Source organism: Schistocerca cancellata, chromosome 6, assembly GCF_023864275.1.
Source record: "Schistocerca cancellata isolate TAMUIC-IGC-003103 chromosome 6, iqSchCanc2.1, whole genome shotgun sequence".
Taxonomy (NCBI): Eukaryota; Metazoa; Arthropoda; class Insecta; order Orthoptera; family Acrididae; genus Schistocerca; species Schistocerca cancellata.
In genome coordinates this window covers 70,790,490-70,810,362 of record NC_064631.1, presented here as the reverse complement: position 1 = coordinate 70,810,362, position 19,873 = coordinate 70,790,490, and the positions used below count along the sequence as shown (strand labels likewise).

General features: G+C 41.0%; 1 protein-coding gene across 1 annotated transcript in view; it reads left to right on the top strand.

The window, feature by feature from the left end:
• Positions 1–2,812: 2,812 nt before the first annotated feature.
• The window catches only part of LOC126191087 (UDP-glucosyltransferase 2-like), a 113,493-nt gene continuing 96,432 nt past the window's right edge, over positions 2,813–19,873 (top strand). The window contains exon 1 of the mRNA XM_049931813.1: positions 2,813–2,876. Coding sequence (XP_049787770.1) covers positions 2,871–2,876 — 6 coding nt within the window. The 5' untranslated portion in view covers positions 2,813–2,870. The remainder of the gene's footprint in view (positions 2,877–19,873) is intronic.

Genomic DNA, 19,873 nt, shown 5'->3' with positions numbered 1-19,873 from the left:
ACTGATTTATCGTGTAACCGAATTTTAACGCCTTCTTTTTAGCACTCATGAGGATGACCGCACACTTTTCGTCGTTTAAGATCAACTGCCACTTTTCGCACCGTTCAGATATTTCTTCTAAATCGTTTTGCAATGTGCTTTGATCTTCTGATGACTTTATTAGTCGTTAAACGACAGCGTCATCTGCAAACAACCGAAGTCGGCTGTTCAGATTGTGTCCCAAATTGTTTATTATCGCGAAACATGGGAGAGAGTGTCACAGAAATGATACAGGATTTGGGATGGACCTCATTAAAAGAAAGACGTTTTTCGTTGCGACGGAATCTTCTCACGAAATTCCAATCACCAACTTTCTCCTCCGAATGCGAAAATATTTTGTTGACACCGACTTACGTAGGGAGGAACGATCACAAAGATAAAATAAGGGAATCAGAACTCGTACGGTAAGATATAAGTGTTCATTCTTCCCGCGCGCTATACGAGATTGGAATAATAGAGAATTGTGAAGGTGGTTCGATGAACCCTCTGCCAGGCGCATAAACGTGATTTGCAGAATATCCATGTAGATGTAGATGTAGAAAGTTAAGTATTGTCAATATGCTTTATTGAAATAAAACTACAAGCGTTATTTTCTTGATTTGTTGCATAGCATTACGAGAACGCAGCATCCCTAGGGCACCCTTTACGAGACGAGTGGGCAGGACCTCACTATTGGCGTCGAGGACCCAACATTAATTATCTTCTGTGGTTCTTCAACTGTATCAACGATAGTGCTGTACATTTCACTTTCAAGATGATCCCAGATAGAAAAATCCAGTGGTTTGAGGTCGAGTGACCTTGGAAGCCGAGACATAGGCCCTGCTCCGCCTATGCGTCTTGAACCATACTGAAGCTGCACATGAATGCGCCGATGATGCCCAGTCACAAAGGTACCACATTCCCCAAAGTTGCATAACAGGGACTTCCTCAAACAGTTCTAGAGGAAACCGAAGGTAATCCCTCAGGTTTTACTGGAAGAATATGTGTTCCAAAAAGGCGATCACGTTTCACCTCTAACCAAATGGCCCGTTAACGGGTTCACATCCAGGAGAACGTGTTAGTATATATTTTCCTAGTAACACACAGAACCACCACACTGTGAACTAATATCCTTAATATCAGTTTGCTGCAGAATTATTGTGTGTATTCTAGGTTCGAATACGTTAAATTTTCGTTCGACACATAAAACGGAACAGGTTTAGAAAACACTGTTCGCGAGAAACTCAGCTTGCTGTTTTCTCGCACGATATCCTGCGAATCGTGTCTGAAGGGCAACAGGCACATTCCATATTCTTAGATTTTCGAAAAATGTTTGGCACAATGCCAAACTTCAGGCTTCACGAATGTCCGAGAATACGGGATAGATTGTCAGATATGTGTCTCCAACAGAATGCATTACATTGTACCGAAAAGCGAGAGTTCATTGGAGGCAAAGCTATATGAGGAGTGGCTCAGGGAGGCGTGAGTGGACCGCTCTTTTCCCCTTCACACAAAAACAATCTGACCGACAGGCCAGTACGCGACTATTTGCCGGCGACGCTCTGGTTTACGGAACAGGGTCGTCTTGAAGTAGCTGTAGGAACACACACGGTAACTTGCACAGAATTTCTGTTGGGTGTAACGAACGGCAGCTTGCTCTAAATTACAAAAATATAAGTTTGCAGATGAGAAAGGAAAATAATCCCATGAAGTTCCATTACAGTGTTACTGACGTGCTGCTTGGTGTAGTCACATTGATTAAATATCTAGGCACAACATTCAAAGACGGCACGAAATGGATCGAGCACATAAGGACGGTAGACGGGAAGCCGAACGGTCGATTTCTGTTTGATGAGATTGAGGTTCATCTCCAAAAGAGACAGCGCGCAAAACACATGCGCGACCCATTCTTGAGTATGTCTGGAGTTTTTGGAATCCCCACAATGTCGGTTTAAAGGAAGACTTAGAATCTGCGAAACATGAGTATTAAGGAAATACTTCGGACTCAAACGGGAACAGCCGCAGGGTAGACGAAGACATTCTTTTTGCGAAACGCTATTGAGAAAGTTTGGATCAGAGCTCTTACGGAAGCGTATAGAGGATCGTTTTTCAGTCACTCCACTTGCGAATGAAACAGGTGAGCGAATGAATACCAGTGGTGGAAGATACACTCCGTCACGCACCGTATGGTCGCTCGCGGAGTAGATAAGTAGTTGTAGATTCGCTTTTGATTATGACACACCCTGTATAATTGTAGCGCGAATAAAAGAAGACAGAAGATCTCTTCGATGAGTGCAAAATTCATTTCACAAAAATCCCTCAAGTATTGTCGCTATATAAGGGATGTAACACATCATGAAGCAGCGTCGAGAATGGAATTTGAAAATATGTTGCACAGAATGATTTTAAAAAAAGCGTCCGATAGAGCTATAAGGCTAAAGATTTGGGCAATACTTTCTGACAAGTGCTTTCCGACACACATTCACATCGCGGATACCCACTGAAGGTCGTACGTGTGCGATATATCTTGTAGAGTCGCAAAACGAGAAAGAACAGCAGGACAGACTTTCATAATCACGGAAAATTGGGATTTTAGAGCAGCGGTTAACATGTCATTGCTTGACAGCTTAAGTAGCGAGTATGTAGGAACACACACATGTGCTGTTCTAACAAGTTTATTATCTGGGAAGGAAGTGCACGGGCCTTCTCCCACTCTTCACCGGAAGGTCGTATTGCATTTTGGAGGCAGAAAACCTGTCGACTAAAAACTCGTCCACAGCCGCATCCGTGGCCAGTTACGCACTGGCGGACAGCCCTCATCTTCAGCAGGCAGGAAATACTGTGCGGCAAGCATGAAGGTAACTATTACAACCAGTTTATTTGCTTCTACTTCGAGGATATTTAAAATATCACAAATCATGGTGGAAGACTGAAATAATTCCCACTGTTATTTATTACTCCAGTTCGGTATTTACATCATTTTCCCTACAGTTGTCTCCAAGTGAAACTAATCCACTATTTACAACGTAGTGCCATTTCCTGAAAGTATGAAGCATATTATTCTGTAGAGGTTACCCCAGAGTAGACACGTAACTCATGACCATCATTTCACAATTCACGAATGTGTCGGAAAACTAGTCAACTTTGTGACTGAGGCAATACTTTGTGAGAACAGCGCGCAGTAGCTTTTTATTCTTCAATTGTGTAACTAGGGATAACATGTAACAGATAACTCAGCTGAAGTGTGTTATTGCACAGATGGAAGCCGCCTGAACTGGTCACGGCCGGCCGCTGTGGCCGAGTGGTTCTATGCGCTTCAGTCCGGAACCGCGCGACTGCTACGGTCGCAGGTGCGAATCCTGAGTCAGGCATGGATGTGTGTGATGTCCTTAGGTTAGTTAGGTTTAAGTAGTTCTACGTTCTAGGGGACTGATGACCTCAGATGTTAAGTCCCATAGTGCTCAGAGCCATTTGAACTGGTCACAGCGCCATTTTGTTTCTGGGTTTCTTAGAAATTTTCTTTTGCTTCCAGTAAAGGGATAAATGAACTTAAATTGATATAAATAAGTTATATGTGCGGATCACTGTGTATAAGAGTTAAATTTTACTAAAATTTTCGTCAGCTATTGCGAAGAGTAACAGTTTATTTCCGTAAGTTGTAGGGGTAACTTTGCGCTACCATGTCAGTCTCAGTAACGAAATTAGCAAAATTTTTGGTAGTTTTAGTAAGAAAGACAAAGTTTTGTTTCGTGATATAGCTTTGTTTCTACATATAACATCCTGTCGTTCAGTATACTGTGTTAAATGTCACGACATTTTTTTTTCACATACCATGTGGATGTCCTTAGTTTAGTTAGGTTTAAGTAGTTCTAAGTTCTAGGGGACTGATGATCTTTGATGTTACGTCCCATAGTGCTCAGAGCCATTTGAACCATTTTTGTACACTTCTTTGGATTTTAAGCAAATTTGGAAAATAAATCTTACGAAACTGGCAAACTTTGTGAAGATGTTTTTCTGTGTATATATGAAACAAAACTCGTAAGACTGGATAAACCTCTAAGAAAGTTACAACTGTGCGTCATAAAGAAACAGTAGGTCAGTTCCATCTTGTGAGAGATAAATTTATATCTAGTTTCCCTGCCTTAGACTTCATGACACAATGTTGCCCTCAGCTGGGAAGAGAGTATCGTGACTATCACCATTTTATATTCCGGATATCTCACTGCACGCAGAAATTTTATTGCTATCAAAATTAAACTATATATGGAAACTGAATGTAGCAGTACGTATTTGAATAAGGTTATATTGCAAAAGCTGCTATTCCAATTTGTGTCTCCCCATGCAGACTTTGGCCTCAATGGCTCTCTCTAGTACCATGGAAGTTGTACCAGATGTGTCAACACTTGTCCTATCATTCTGACCCTACTGTCAGTCAATACACTGCATAGGACAAGTAACATCTTCCTTCTAATTAACCACAATCTCCAGATTTCCTATTAAGAGCAGGTTAGGTTAGAATCCCAGTTCCTACAAGTAACACTTTGAACATCTAGGTTAGGGCGAGTGGCTGAGTACCCTTGTGATACCCTTGATTGTAAAGAACGTCCGTTTAGCTGTAATTTATCTGATTTTACCGATCTGGTCGTTTCGCGTGGGAGTAAGGAATATCTTGGCTGACTCTTTCTGGAACATATGCTCCCATACGTTTTAATAATCAACTCCTCTGCGATGTACTTCGTCTATGTTGCAGTGTCTGCCACTGGGCTTTGATGTATATCTCCTTATGGCTCTTGCACATTGTAAACGAACTCATACTGAAACGCGCCACCGTTTATTGGATCTAATCTGTTATCCTCCGTACAGATAATTCTCTGTCTTGCACAAATAAGGAGAAAGAACACAAAAATGTTCACAACTGAAGAACGGATTTCAATACAGAACACTTGTGTCATCTGTTTATGTGTATATACGCGTGTGTGGGTGTATATTTATTTGATATAGGTTTGAGCAGTGGATCACTATCATTCTTCTAATATAAGCTACACCTAACTGAGTTAAAATATGTACGTAAAATAATTACAGCCGCCCCAGATTACCTTTTTAACCCTATTGCCCAGAATTTTGAACTGAAATCACGAAAACAGTTCTAAAATCTGTTGTCCTTATCCAGGGACATTAAAGGATTTAACGTTTGAAAAAGGAAAACAAAAAATTTTGGTTTTTTGACAACTGAAGGGTCTAGTTGCCTTCTAAAGCAGAGGGTATTCTAGTTGGTAAATTACGAGTACCTGCCATCGTTTACGCGTATAAAACACAGTGAGGTATAATATATATTTACAAAGCAGTTCAAAACGAATATACCGATCACAATCGGCTATAACTATTTCATATATAGCGACGCATCAATAAGAATTACAGTGCATTTAAAAGTCAGTTACAAAAGCTTTGCAACCTTTATGGTGTCCCATAAGACTTCTCTTCATCGCATGGGAAACATCGAAGCTATAATCCAATTCACGTCATACATTCTTGGGCATATGTGAAGTCACCGAGTCTGAATTCTGTATTTATTCTTGGTAAAAGAGGCGCGTACACAAGGTATTTCCTATGAGCTTGTGAAAAGAAATCCATGAGGTCTAGATATGTTGCTCGCCAAGAGCCAAATTTGAGTTAAGTACGCCTTCATTTTCACCTTCGCTTTGAGAACACACAAAATCATTATAAATTTCATTTGTAGCTCCATGTCTGCTTCCTATTTGGATTTCCATAGACTACGCCCAATATAAATGCGAATTCTTTCATCGTTTGGTGCTGATGCGCGTCCCCAGTCACTACTTTTTCCTTTGCACGAAAGTCCTGTTTCGTCTAACTACCTACGTCATCTATAAATGGATATGCTCGATTGTATCACTGACAAAACCTTCTTTGCGTTATGATGACAGAACAACATTTGTTAAATTCTAGCACACAACATGCCTTCTGCACAGGATCCGTCACTTTAAATGATGACACGGATTTTCACATTTAAGGGACCTACACACAATCAATATTTACTGTACAATACATATTGGTTTAAAAGTATTGATAGTCAATACACAGGGCGTTTCAAAGTCTTTGCGACATGTGTATATGGTTGATAGACCACGTCACAGGGAATAACTTTTGTTACAGGCTAAATGTTCCCTGACGTGTCCAGGCCACAATAGACGTCTTTTATAGCTGATTATGCGCCTGGGGTGCGGTAGGGTGAACACACCCTGTGGGGCACACATGCATATATTTGAAACGGTGATTTATTATTGTATGCTTGAAACTCTGGTTGTGTCTTTACAAGCTCCCTTGTTCCAGTTGGGTTGTACATCCCATCTTTTTTCTTTGTACCTAAAACATAATTTCCCCTTAGGGTACATGGCATTGGACAAAAATATGGAATTAATGTGATAAATACTTGCTTGAACATAAATGCAAATGTTAGCCTTGAAAGGATTCAATGTATGTTTAGTGCATTAAGTTGGACTAAATAGATTTGAACGTGGGGAGAGTGTTGGTACTTTTATAGTGGGCGCTTCCAAAGAGGCCTACGAGTTTGGTTCAAGAGATACAGAATCTAATATTTATGCCACATAATGAGAAAGAGGAGAAACATCTGCTCAGTCGCAACGTTAAACAAAAGCGTGTGTTGAGCCGTCATGGAAGACAGTAATTGAAGACGATAGTAGTGTAAAGAAGATGACAGCTGGTAAAGTCACAGCAGAACTGAATGTCGCACTCGTGAACTCTGTCAGCACCAAAACAACACGAAGGAGACTCCATATGCATGGAAATTGTCGGTGAACCGGCATGCCATATCACTCACCACTGATGCAAATGACCCCATCAGCAAATTCACAAATGTGTTTTCTAATTCTATAGTGGAGTTCTGATTTCGTATTCCTCCTAAGTAGAGAGCAGAAGGATCAGTGTTTTCAAATTTCGAATTTACTGACCTTTCAGTGAAAGTTAGTGTAGCAACATGTGACAGCAGAAATAACTGAGTTTGTCCTGTGGCATGAGGTCATTGTCTGAGTTCTCTCCATCTACTAATTACAACAGACTTTGTATCATCATGCTGTCTACAGTGCAGGTCGCTTACATGTCCAGTCATTTCCTTATATATAAACTGATTGTTGCTTTAAGAGTACTGACAGTTGCCTGCTGGCTGCTGCCAATGTTGGCAGCTATAAAAACAGGTCGTTTGAGTACCATAGCCATTACAAAGTGATTTTCGCGTCATGCCATACCAAACAAGGAAGAACATTTTTAGCGTCCTCACACTAGCGCTCTCGCCATAGATGTGTTATGCTTCAGTAGGTTGATCTTTCTTCCTCTGCTCTCTGCAAACCCCATCCTTCACTAAAGCCTGCGAAAACATTGTGAAAACATTGTTGCTGAGGCCTCCACCCCCAGGTTCCAGTAGGGTTCCAGTAGGGTACCTTTTGTCACGATCTAAGTAAGCATCAGAAAGTTTCTATTTCATTGTTGCTACTATATTTTCGGAATCCTACACGTTACAGGTACACATACAACCTCTTGCACTCACAGTGTGCTTGGCAGTGGGTGCCGGCCGAGCAACTCGCATCCTAGCACCGTTCCACTTCCCTGGCGGCAGCCACTTCAACACGCTGGGCCGGTTGGTGCGCGAGTTGGCCGCCAGAGGCCACCACCTGACTGTCGTGAGTCACGCCCCACTGGAAGTCGCGCTGACCAACTACTCTGACATCAGCATTAGGGGGTCGGCTGCGCTCGTCACAGACATGTTCAGTTTCAAGGAGCTTTCCTCTTCAATCGAGAACAACATTGGTCTACTCGATATGGACATCATAAAAGAATTTGCTTCATCCTTACATAGCAAAGATTTTAAAAATTGTAAACTTGCATATGAACATCCAGCCATTCAAGACCTCATTAGAAGCATAAGGTACCTACCGACAATTGATTGCTTATTTTTTGGTCTTCATAGTTAACGTAATACTCATATACAAGGGGGTTTTGAATAAAAAATGGTTGTCAGAAAGCCTCAATTAGCGCCTCCAAAACAGCAAATTGTGAACATGATATTTGGTGACCATGTTAGTCTTCCTCTACAGATTCATCCCTTCATAGCATATATTTTTCCAAACGATTATGGATGTTCAAGAAATGTTCCACGTCGAAAATCGCCTTCATCGTTCTGAAATTACGTGTCATCCATTCGAGAAAAGAGAAATTAGTCGCTGAAGCCACGCCAGAACAATACGATGGGGAGGGTGGGAGGGAGACAAATTGCATAGCCCAAAGGAGCAGCATGTGAGACGGTGTCCTGTGCAGAATGCACTGGCCTGCTGGCGTGCAGAAATTACACTCCCTTGCATAGCTTCCCGCGGCTTCTTCACTAGACAGCTCGGCCTCGTAACGATATCTCGGTAGTACGTCCTTTACGATTAGAATCTGTTTGCACAGTACCATGGGAGTCCCAAAAAACACTCCACATCTCCTTGCCTTGTGATGGTTGGGTCTTAGCCTTTTTCTACGATGGTGAATGGACGTGCTTCCGCTGCTTGGTTTTCCGCTTCATCTCTCGGACTCCCAGCACTCGTTCATGGTGGTCAGGCGGCTAAACAAATCACCAGGTTCAGCGTCACGCAGCTGCAGTATTCCTGCTACCATCTCTTTTCGACGGTCGTTTTCAATGGGTGTGAACAATCAGAGGGCAGCGACGTTTGTCAAGTTCAAAGCGTTGTAGGACATGCTGAAAACTGATTCATGACTGGCTTTCACTGTTTCCACTATCGCTGATCTTCGAGAACTATGACGTCTATGTCTCTTGAGATTCCCTGTATTTTAAAGAGAGAAAGTATAGCCACTTCGTTCTCCGTTATAAGGTTTGGTTACTGGACACAATATATCGAAGTATCGATATATAGAAATCTGCTACGCGACATATTAAATCGATATTGGTTTTGTCCATGTGATATTTTTTTGGCAATATACGAGGGTCGTTCAATAAGTAATGTCCCACATTTTTTAAAAAAAGCCATTAATATATACAGACAAACGCCCTTGCTGGTGCTTCACATTTGATGTTTGTTCTGCGCGCCAGTGAACCGTTCTGGCGGAAGGCAGAGCCGTACTACAGCGTTAAAATGGCGTCCTCATACCACTCAAGTTACAAGCAGCGTGCTGTTATTGAATTCTTGTGTGCAGAAAAAGAAACCGTTGTGAACGTCCATTAACGTTTGTGTGCAGTGTATGGCGAAGCTGCAGTTGACAGGAGTACAGTTGGGCAGTAGGTAAAGAAAGTTACAGCCTCAGGAAATGCAGAAATAGGACTCCCTCCCTCATCAGCCGTGATTGGGGCGTCCTGTCACAGCCACTGCCCTAGACAAGCTGAATCGTGCGGATGCCATTATTCGTGCCGAGTCAAACTCGCGACAACCAACGTTGAAATCACGCTGTTCTCTTACAGGTGGTCGAGCAAAACATTTGAGATACAGCTCAGCTCGGAATCGATACGAAAAGCCCTCAGGGAGCGTCATAAAGGGCGTCAATGAAGCCACCCTTCCCTTGCAGCGCTGATTCCCACAGATTTCGCGGTCGGAAAGGACAGTTCACAGTGCGCTGAGCAACACGACAAATTTTTTCTCTGCTGTCACGTCCTGGACGTTCTAACCTTACTGTAAGGACATTGCAGTGTGCAACCCCATTAACCGTGATCTCACCCCTTTGGAGTGCAAGGTGACTCCATTCTTAGCTGTACCATGCAGGATGGAACCACAAGGGACCGTTCGAAACCATATGATGCAATTCGAACGTCATCCGAAGCAGTAACGTGTTTTTATGTTTTATCATCCCTCATGTCCTTCTGTGGCGTGGCCACGAGAGGGTTCGACAGTGTCTAAATGAAATGGAAAAGTATTCCTCTAAGAACGCTTAGTCTGACAATAGCCTCGGTGGGACCCATGCAACTTTCTTGACCAGCTTAAGGACCCACGCCCCGACAGCAGTTCAGCCGCGAGGCTGCTGCAGCACCTGAGGGTTCGCAAACCCCTTTGACGCTGTTAGTTGAAGTTTGTCTACTTGCAAGCGCTAGACCAGCACGGCTGAATTGGTGTTTAAAGCATCGCCAAGCCGGAGGCTCAAGTTGTAGACCGCCAAGATTTTGTATCACTACAGAGGAAGATTGTAGACGTCATTGAGACAAATTTCAAAGTTAGGCGTCGCAATGGCAGACAGTTACGGGGTTTTGAAAAAGTGATCCTCTCACTTTGTTTCTCAGTGTACTGTATGCACCTTGGTATAGGCAACACAATTTACATCACTACACCCAAGCTACCTATGTTGAGGTGCATGATATGTTTTTTCGGTCCTGTTTTACTCTGCCCCTCCTGTACAACCACATTTTGCCTCCTTACGATGTGTGATGGAGTACAGTTCTGGTACCACTACTTTCCACGTTTCCTGTTCCATCCACCAATGGCGTAGTGGGAGAATGACTGGTGATCACACTCCGTGCGAGGTTTAATTTATCTGATTTTCACACTGAGGTCATTTTGCAGCACATTTGTGGGAGGAAGTAACATATCGCCCAAGTCGTCTTGGAACATACGCTCTATACATATTTTGTTGAGCATCTGTGTGACGATCACGCGACCATGCACGCCGCTCTTCGTTGGATCTTCGTTGTCTCTTCTATTAATCCTACCTGGTACAGGTCTCAAACCGATGAATAATACTCAAGAATCGGAAGAATCAGTTGAATCAATCTTCCGAAAGGCACTTCTTTCGTAAATGAATTACATTTAAGATACTCTCACCTGATATGAGCCAACAACTCTTTTCCCCGAATTTGTTTTATTTGGTCATTCCACTTCAGGTCGTTCGGCACGGTTATTAATAGGTAACTCATAGTAGTTACTGCTTCCTCTGATTTGTCTCCAGTTATGTAATCGAACAGTAGTGTATCTATTCACCTATTTATGTACAGCACACTCTTTTACGTTCACCGTCAACTGGCAGACACTGCACGAATCATCGATCCTCTGCAGGTCCTTGCAGAATTTCACTACAGTCCTCTGGCGTTGTAATCTTTCCACAGACAACAGGGTCGTACTAATAGCCTGACGGAGCCTCCAACGTCGTCTAATACATCATTACAATGACTAAATTGTAAACAGTAGCGGTCCTGTAACATTTACTTGTTGTGTTCCCGATGTTACCTTTACGTCTCTCGATTTTGTTCCGTTATGAACGACGTGTTGCGTTAAGAAGTCCTGAATCCAGTCTCAAATCGGGTCTGATACTCGTTAAGCTCCTGTTTTCTTCAGTAAACGACTACGCGGACCTGCACCGAATAACTTGCGCAATGCGAGGAACACGCTATCAAGCTGGGTGCTTTTATATACGGCACCTTGGGTCTCACTTTGGAACAAAGAGAGCTGAGTATCGCAAGATCAATTTTTGCGGAATATATGTTGATTTTTATAGACGAGATTTTCCTTCTCTAAATTTTTTTTCATCTTAATCCCATACGCTACATAGTTATACTGTCACCAACGTCTTCCTGGTATCCATGTCAGTATCTGATACGTGTTGTCAACGTTTCTTCGTGTGTAAAAATCAACTTGTGATACCGTACTTCGGGCAACCATCCTGTGTAATTACATATGCGCAGTATCTGAATTCTTTCTCTTTTATCACTACCGTGTCGTCTCCAAACTTGATGTTAAGCATGACGTTACTCCCCTTTCTGCCAGTGATTCAGTCACCGTTCATTATAAATTTTGCGTTAGCCGCTGCAGCATTTTGAATCGTCGGTGATTTTAGAAATCAGTAAGCTGAATGGAGGTTCGAAAGGTGGAAGCAGGATAAAAATGATTACAAATTATGTAGTGTCTGTTCAGCATCCCATGAGCGTCATGTGTTAAATTCTGTTTTTGTCTACAATCGGTGTCCGAAGGTTAACGAATCTTTTAAGACTGCAGAACGACAAGTACCTAGAAGAACAATACCGTGCAACATACGATCATAGCCAGCAGATCCACGAGAGTCATACATGGGATGTTATTTAACAATAAGATGAACATTTGCTTGAAACAGTTTAGGGAACCAATATGAGGCAATGGTTCAAAAAATGGATTTTTTTTGAGGAAATTTAAATGTTTGTGATTTTTTTATATACTCTTTAAAATATATTCCTGAAAAACTTTTATTTAAAATCATGTGTATTTCTGTCATGCCCCGATATGATGTGAAAGTACGATTGCTAGGCCTACATTCTGTTTGAACATTTTGGCATCGAATGTGAAATTGTTTCTTGTGCTGCAGAGTTGGGTGAGGGTCTTCTTCTGTGTACTGTAGTTGTACGATGGAATTACTATTCCGTTATATTTATTTATATCTATAGATTCTTTGGTGGGGTGTGTTCTGTGTAGTTTTACTATGTGTAGGGAAATAAATTTTGCACTGAGTGGAATCTGGAGTTTTTTGATGCCTAGTATTTGTTGGTAACGTTTCACTGAAAAAAGAGGTATGAATTTTCTATTGGTTTTTTAAAATTTAATGTACATTTCTCTTAACTTTGTAGCCTGGATATTTCATAGCAAAATCGTTCTGACAGGGCCTTAAGATTTATGGATTTTTGGTTGGGCCTGTAACTTTGGAGCTCAAGGATTCCTTATTGTTATGTCCATGATGCTGATCCCACTTAAAATTGTGTAAATATATCCAAGAGTTAGATGTTATAAAAATTAGGAATTATTTCTGGGGAGAACATGGTCTCAGGTCTTTGCCATTGTGACAAGTGTAGAGTGCAAGATGCTGAAAGACCTGTGAAAGTAATGGCAAAAATGCAAGATGGTTAGCTATATGTTGAAAAAGAAAGCTGGAGGACACGCCAGAGTCAGAAGAAAACAAAATATATCCATCAGGCTGTTTTTAATCATGAATATGTACATGTTCAAACTGATGTCTTTTCCTTCAAAAGTGGTTTCCCAGCTACAATATCTTTTACTAAAAGTAATTTTTCTGAAGTACTATTCAAGATAATTAAATGACATTGAGTATTCATGTAGATAACAACCATTTTCACCACTGGAACCTCAAGTAATGTGAAAGTTTGTGATATTTCCTCGAAATACAATTGAAAATGAAGAAAAATGTGCGAAATTTTGGACAGTTTCGTTTTCTAAAAAATTTGAAAAATAGCGCTTAAAGAACGTGTTTTAGGTTCAGATAAATCTCAGTGGGCACTTAATTGTGGTAGGAATTTTATTGCTGTATGTTCAATTGTCTTTCACACATAGGACAAACGTTTGGTGTAAACTTAACATCGACACAATACGAAATACGCTTCAGGTATTGTTCACCTTCACATGTGGTACATGTAGAGCATATTTTTCAAAGCGGAAGACGCTGTCTTGTCGTACGTTTTTCCTTTATTCGTCATCGGAGTTCAGCTGTAGAGTTAAAGTGAAATGATTGGAAAAAGCACAATGTAACAGTATGCACAACTGACATGAGGACGTTCTACATCATTTTGGTGTCTGTACTTTAGTATTCAAATATCAAGAGCCATGGTTCCAAAAATTTTGTTGTAGATTAGGATAATAACACAAAAACCAGTTTGGAAAATGACCAGCATTTAGTCATGTTTTCACAGAAAAAATGCACACTATTTATGACTCTAAGGACAGGTTCTGCATCATGACGAATTGTTGTAAATGTAATTGAAGCACCATGCAAAAAACTGCACTGAACTGAACTAACGTGACCAGCTGTTTCTCAGTTTGCAAGCAGACAAAATCACCAAGACGTTAAGCATAGAGTTTGTGCTACGTAAAAAAATGACTATCTGTTGCACAGTACTGGTTCTGTAGCGACTTCTGATTAGTATTTTAGATTAGTTTACGTTCAGACATCAGCTGTGCACGTATGCAGGATTTTACGGGCAAGTAATACTGAAGAGTGATACAACAGACACTGCTCAATTTTATTCTATTTTAACCATTGGAACCGACTTACTTTCTTTCCCAGTGACTTCATCTACCTTTCATTCTATTTCAACACAAACAGTAAATCACACTGCAAGAACACGTATCAGTCATACATACGAGAGTTAACACAAATGACACACATACATAGGACTTTCTGATGTATGTTGGTCGACTTTTAAGAGAGAATGTTTACTCTTTTTTTCTAACTGCTGGCCATATTGTCTGCAGTTGCTTTATAATTACTGAAGGCATTTCAGTGCTGTATACAAACAATTTTAGTCCAACGACTCTTGAACTTGTCAAAACCCTTAATGAAATCAGAGCTGTCCTGACATTTGCTGGGCAGTTCGTTGACTGGTGTTTGTGAGGAATCTTGAGCCGAGGGATGTCTGAACCTGGCTTGACAAGATTTCAGAGTAGTCCAAAGACTGCCGGCATGGTTTAAATATTCATAAATGTGATATTTAGCACTTCACAAAATTAAACAACATGGCATTCAATGCCTACATTCTCAATGAATCAGTGAACTTATGTAAATACCTGTGTGCAACAACTTTATCGATATGAAACCGAACAATAAGATAGGCCCAGTCGCAGGCATACCATGAGGCTGTCTTTTGTTCACTAGTAGGATACTAGGAAAATGCAGTCAGTATACGACCCATCCTCGATTATTGCTCAAGTGCGTGCGACCCGAACCAAATAGGAGTAACGGGAGACATTGGGTGTATACGTATAAGGGCAGCACGTCTATTTGACACATGGGGAAAATCGCAGAAACGCTGGAAAAACTAAACAGGCAGGCGAAGCACTTTAATGTAGATGCTAACTATCACATGATCGCCTTCTTGTATCAAAAACCAATTTTAAGTGATGACTCTGTGAATACACTGCACCCCCTACGCATCGCTCCAGTAGGGATCATGAGTACAAGAGTCGACTAACTACAACACGCACAGGGGCGTTTAAACAATCATTTTTCCCTCAGCTCGTACGAGAATGGAGAAGAAACAACCCATAATAAGTGTCACAATGGGAAATACCACAAGCCGAAGACGTGATAAGTGCACCGATGTGAAGACGGCCTGCTATCGACGCAGTACTGTTTCAGCGGAATAAGAACTGTGATCGTTTTGACTTAGGTTTTTTGTAAGATGTCCAATATCTGGTAAAATGTTTTCCCTAGACATTCAAAAATCGCAGATCTATCTGCAAAGTCTGGGGCTGGAAAAGATCGTAATGAAAGAATACAGAAGAGAGAGCAAGAAATTCGTAACAGAAATGAGTGGCTAAAAATTTGATTAACAGCTATACACACACGTGTGATAATGTACGTCAGATTGTATAAAGTAACAAGTTGTATCACAACGTGATAAACGATTCCACATATTATCACTGGAAGTAATTCCAAAAATTCAAGGTACCGTAAAGACTGACAGTTGTAAACTTAGTACTTTCTTACACAGCACAGCTGAAAATAAATCACGTAAACCTACATCCAAGCAATCTCATACCTTATTCTCATTTATGTGATTCTAATTTTTACATGTTTCTTTTTCTGATTAAGAAACTGTGGCGTTAAAACAGCATGAAGGAAATTACGTACCAACTTCAAACAACATCACCTAAAATCTTCTCCTACCACAAAAAGTTTAAAACAATTACGTAAAAAGAAGGTGTGTTCTCACTGTGCAAGTTTTCCTGATTCCCATAATTTTTTAGATTGCTCTTTGAGTAACTGTTTCTGCATGTACAAACATCTGGAATGGATGTAGCGAAAAAGCACATCAACAGAATGTTGTTTATCAAACAATACAACTCACTAGCATAAGATGACAAAAATATGATACAAAAATCACAAAATATGTCTGTAGTTTTGAAAGAAAATGAGTAACTGTTAGAAAAAAGTGTAAATATTAAGAAAGTAGAGGATGCTTTACAATGACACTTTGTTTAATTCTTTGAAGTTACAATTTTAGACTAGCAAAAATAAAAATAGTTTACTATCTCTTGGACAGAAATTCTTAGATTGGTACAGTTGGCTCAGCATATGACGCACATGTTATGTTGCTATGTGAGCTGAAGACAGAATACTGAGGTCTTAAAACTGAGGTAGAAAACACACAAAAGTTGCATATATGTAACTGGGAGTTCTCTGTGGGAGATATTTGTAGGATATTTAAGGCATGAAACGAAAGTCAGAGTGAACTACAGAAATTTTTTTCGCATTTTTGACAGTATAAGGTCAACCAGCAACAAATAGAACTTGTTTACAATTATACTTAATATATTGACACCAATAGAAAGGGGAAAGATAATGATTCTGTTTTGTGCATCCCTCTCTCTCTTTTTTGTGAACATCAACATGTCAGACTTCTTGTTTGATATTTCCCACCCAAGTATCAATATGAGGAATTGGGGATTCCTCTATCATATCAGTCTTATTAATAAGAGAAATGGCTTTTAAGTTTAATTTTAAAACTATTTTACCGCTGTAGTCATAACTTCTAGTCATTTTCCAGTACTTTCTGTGTGGTACTGACATAAATGCAGCAGTATGAATTGCTCTTTCCTCCTCGAAATGTAGCCAATATATAGTTTCCTCCACCTACGTCTGCTAGATTAGTCGTTACAATAGGAGCTGGTGTGATTTCTCCAAAGGGATCGACATCATCACTCTTCAAAGAGATGCCACAATCAGAATCAATCTCTCGGTTTCCTTTCTCTTTTGTTATTTGTCACAGGCATATATTTCAGGCTTTTGACCTACTCCTTTTTTACAGCAATGAGTTCCATACCGGGCATATGGACTCCCGCAGTTGTGTTGCTGTCATACGGAAAGAGCGGCAACCTGCAATACTGCGCTGTGTGGCAGGTGGCGGGGCCGCAGGCGACTTTTAGGAATGGAGCGCATCACATTTAAGGATTATATTGACAGCGTAATACTTATCTCCCCGAAACAACTGTGTCGTTAACGAATAATTTAGCAGCTAGAACACAACTTTCTTTCTATGTAACGTAAATTTCGTACGTGTATATACAATATTTGCGAAAATGTGGCAAGTGTTCTGGATCTGTGTGCACATTTATTTTCAGTCTGAAAGTACTGTTTGTCAAAAATTTTTTATACCTCCAACGTAAAGTTTATAATGGAAAAACAAATTATCACTAAGTATTCCAAACAATGGCAGCACGACTAACAGTTGGAACATTGGTGACAGGTATGGTTTTCTTATAAGAAGACTGAGTTTTGGCTGTATGAGTTTTAGGACACCAAAAGAAAATGAAATTCCATTGAATTACGCGATAGTATAATAACCTTCCAAACGACATTGTGCATCTTACATTTAATACATGATATCAATTCAACATCATCTTTTACATTTGTTGCTGCTAAAAAATTGTTCTTTAACGTGTTATGTATGTGCATACCATACATTCTGTGCTATACGTGACACCTGCATAATGTTTAGCTTTCGTGTAGTATAATTCTCGACACCTGCCAAAATTACATTTGTCTGTATTTAAACACGAAGATATCAGTGCAACTGCATATAGTAGTAAAACAGCTTTGTGTTTTGTGTACAACGAAACATTCATACGTTCAGCCTGGCTGTCCATTCGAAAGCTGCGTGATGTTGTCGTACTGAAGGCCTCATCTGTGTAGACTATGGAAGTACCCACTGCCGTGCACTTCATAATAGATTGAAGAGTGTAAATGTAGATGTATATAGGCACTCTGCTTGCGAGTCAGGTTACTGGCAGCGTCTAGATAGTGTCCGAGGTTGTGATTTAAGCATCCCCAAAACAACTGTGTTATAAGTATTCCGAGACACAACTATAGAATTGAATAAACAGAAGTATTATATTTAAGCTGTTCCCTTTTACTTTTGTCATGGAATCTCCAAGACAAAGCATGTGTAGAAGCGCTGGACTAATCATGTTTTAGATACGGTACATAATCTGTACTTAACAGTATCAATATTGAGCGTAACGCTAAAACCTCTACCAGTTCCGATCACACGAAACATTTCAGCACTCAGATTTCCGCGAAAAGCCAATTTCCCAGCCTACGGTGGCATCGGTGCGTCTGGGGGAAACACAGGATCACTGCTCTAGCCGTAGTAAAGAGTACGGTGTCTCATATCTCTACGAAAAGGAAGATGCCCCATCGACATCGAGGTCATTAGAGACGGAGCACAAGCTCGGTTTGTGTCAACGATGGGGAAGGAAGACGGCCGTACCGTTTCAAAGGAACCATCCCGGCATTTGCCTGAGGCCATTTAGGGAAATCACGGAAAACCTACATTTGGATGGCCGGACGCGAGTCCATTGAGCTAGCGTCTGCGCCCACATCTTTACATATATCTGCCAACGCTCCTCCGTAAATGAGGTCGCTGATGCACGCCTGTGCTGTAGCACTCGTTTCGGAGGTACGCTGTTGGAATCCTGGTGGTGTAAGAGATAATCATCACTAGAATTTAACCGACGAGGAGAGGCGATCTGTTCGTGTAAAGTTCCTGATCACCATGCTTTGCACCAACACACTGTACTGAGTTCCAAACCTCTCCTTACAAGGGAACTTCCCCATCGCAACCCCCCCCCCCTCAGATTGGACAGTGGATAGGCCTTGAAAAACTGAACACAGATCAATCGAGAAAACAGAAAGATGTTGTGTGGAACTATGAAAAAATAAGCAAAATATACAAACTGAATAGTCCATGCGCAGGATAGGCAACATCAAGGATAGTGTGAGCTCAGCAGCGCGGTGGTCCAGTGGTTAGCGTGAGCAACTGTGGAACCAGAGGACCTTGGTTCAAGTCTTCTCTGGAGTGAAAAGTTTACGTTTTTTATTTTCGCAAAGTTATGATCTGTCCGTTCGTTCACTGACGTCTCTGTTCACTGTAATAAGTTTAGTGTCTGTGTTTTGCGACCGCAACGGAAAACCGTGCGATTAGTAGACGAAAGGACGTGCCTCTCCAATGGGAACCGAAAACATTTCAGCGCAAGGTCATAGGTCAATCGATTTCTCTACAGGGAAACATGTCTGATATATTCTGTAAGACACTGGTGACGGCATGGGCGTCACATGACAGGAATATGTTGTCGGTCCACCTAACCTGTATACTTGGCGAATGGGTAAAAAGATTCTTCTACCTTGCCCGATTTAGGTTTTCTTGTGGATGTGATAATCACTCCCAAAAAAGTGATGAAAACATAAGAGTTTGTCACATAAACTGCAACAAATGAATGCAACAGTTTCACAGTCGCACAGTTTTCCATGTGCTCTGTCAAAACATATGTTTTTAACGTTTTCAAATTTTTCCGTGTGTAGACCGTCGAATCCTGCATATGTCCAAGCAAATCTGAACATGTCCTGGAATTTTGGAGTCCGAAGCTGATTATGTGTGAGTGCCTGAACTTTGATAATTGAACACGGTCACGTAAACAATACTGCTCTGTGTACCTGTGCAGCGTCGCAAAATAATTGTCTCAAAATAAAAACTTAACTTTTCAGCCGAGTAAAGACTTGAACCAAGTACCTCTCGTCCCGCAGCTGCTCACGCTAACCACAGCGCTCTAGACACCAGACAATCCTTGATGTTGCCCATCTTGCGCATGGACTACTCAGTTTGTATATTTTGCTTATTTTTTTCATAGTTCCACACACCTTCTTCCTGTTTTCTTGAGTGATCTGCGTTCAGTTTTTCAAGGCCTATCCACTGTGCCAACTTACAACTAAATCTGAGGGTGGGTGCGATGGGGAGGTTCCCTTGTTAGTGTCTCAGTGAGTGAAGATGTGACATTTTATATCGATCCGTCCATCGCACGTTAGGCACGGAGAC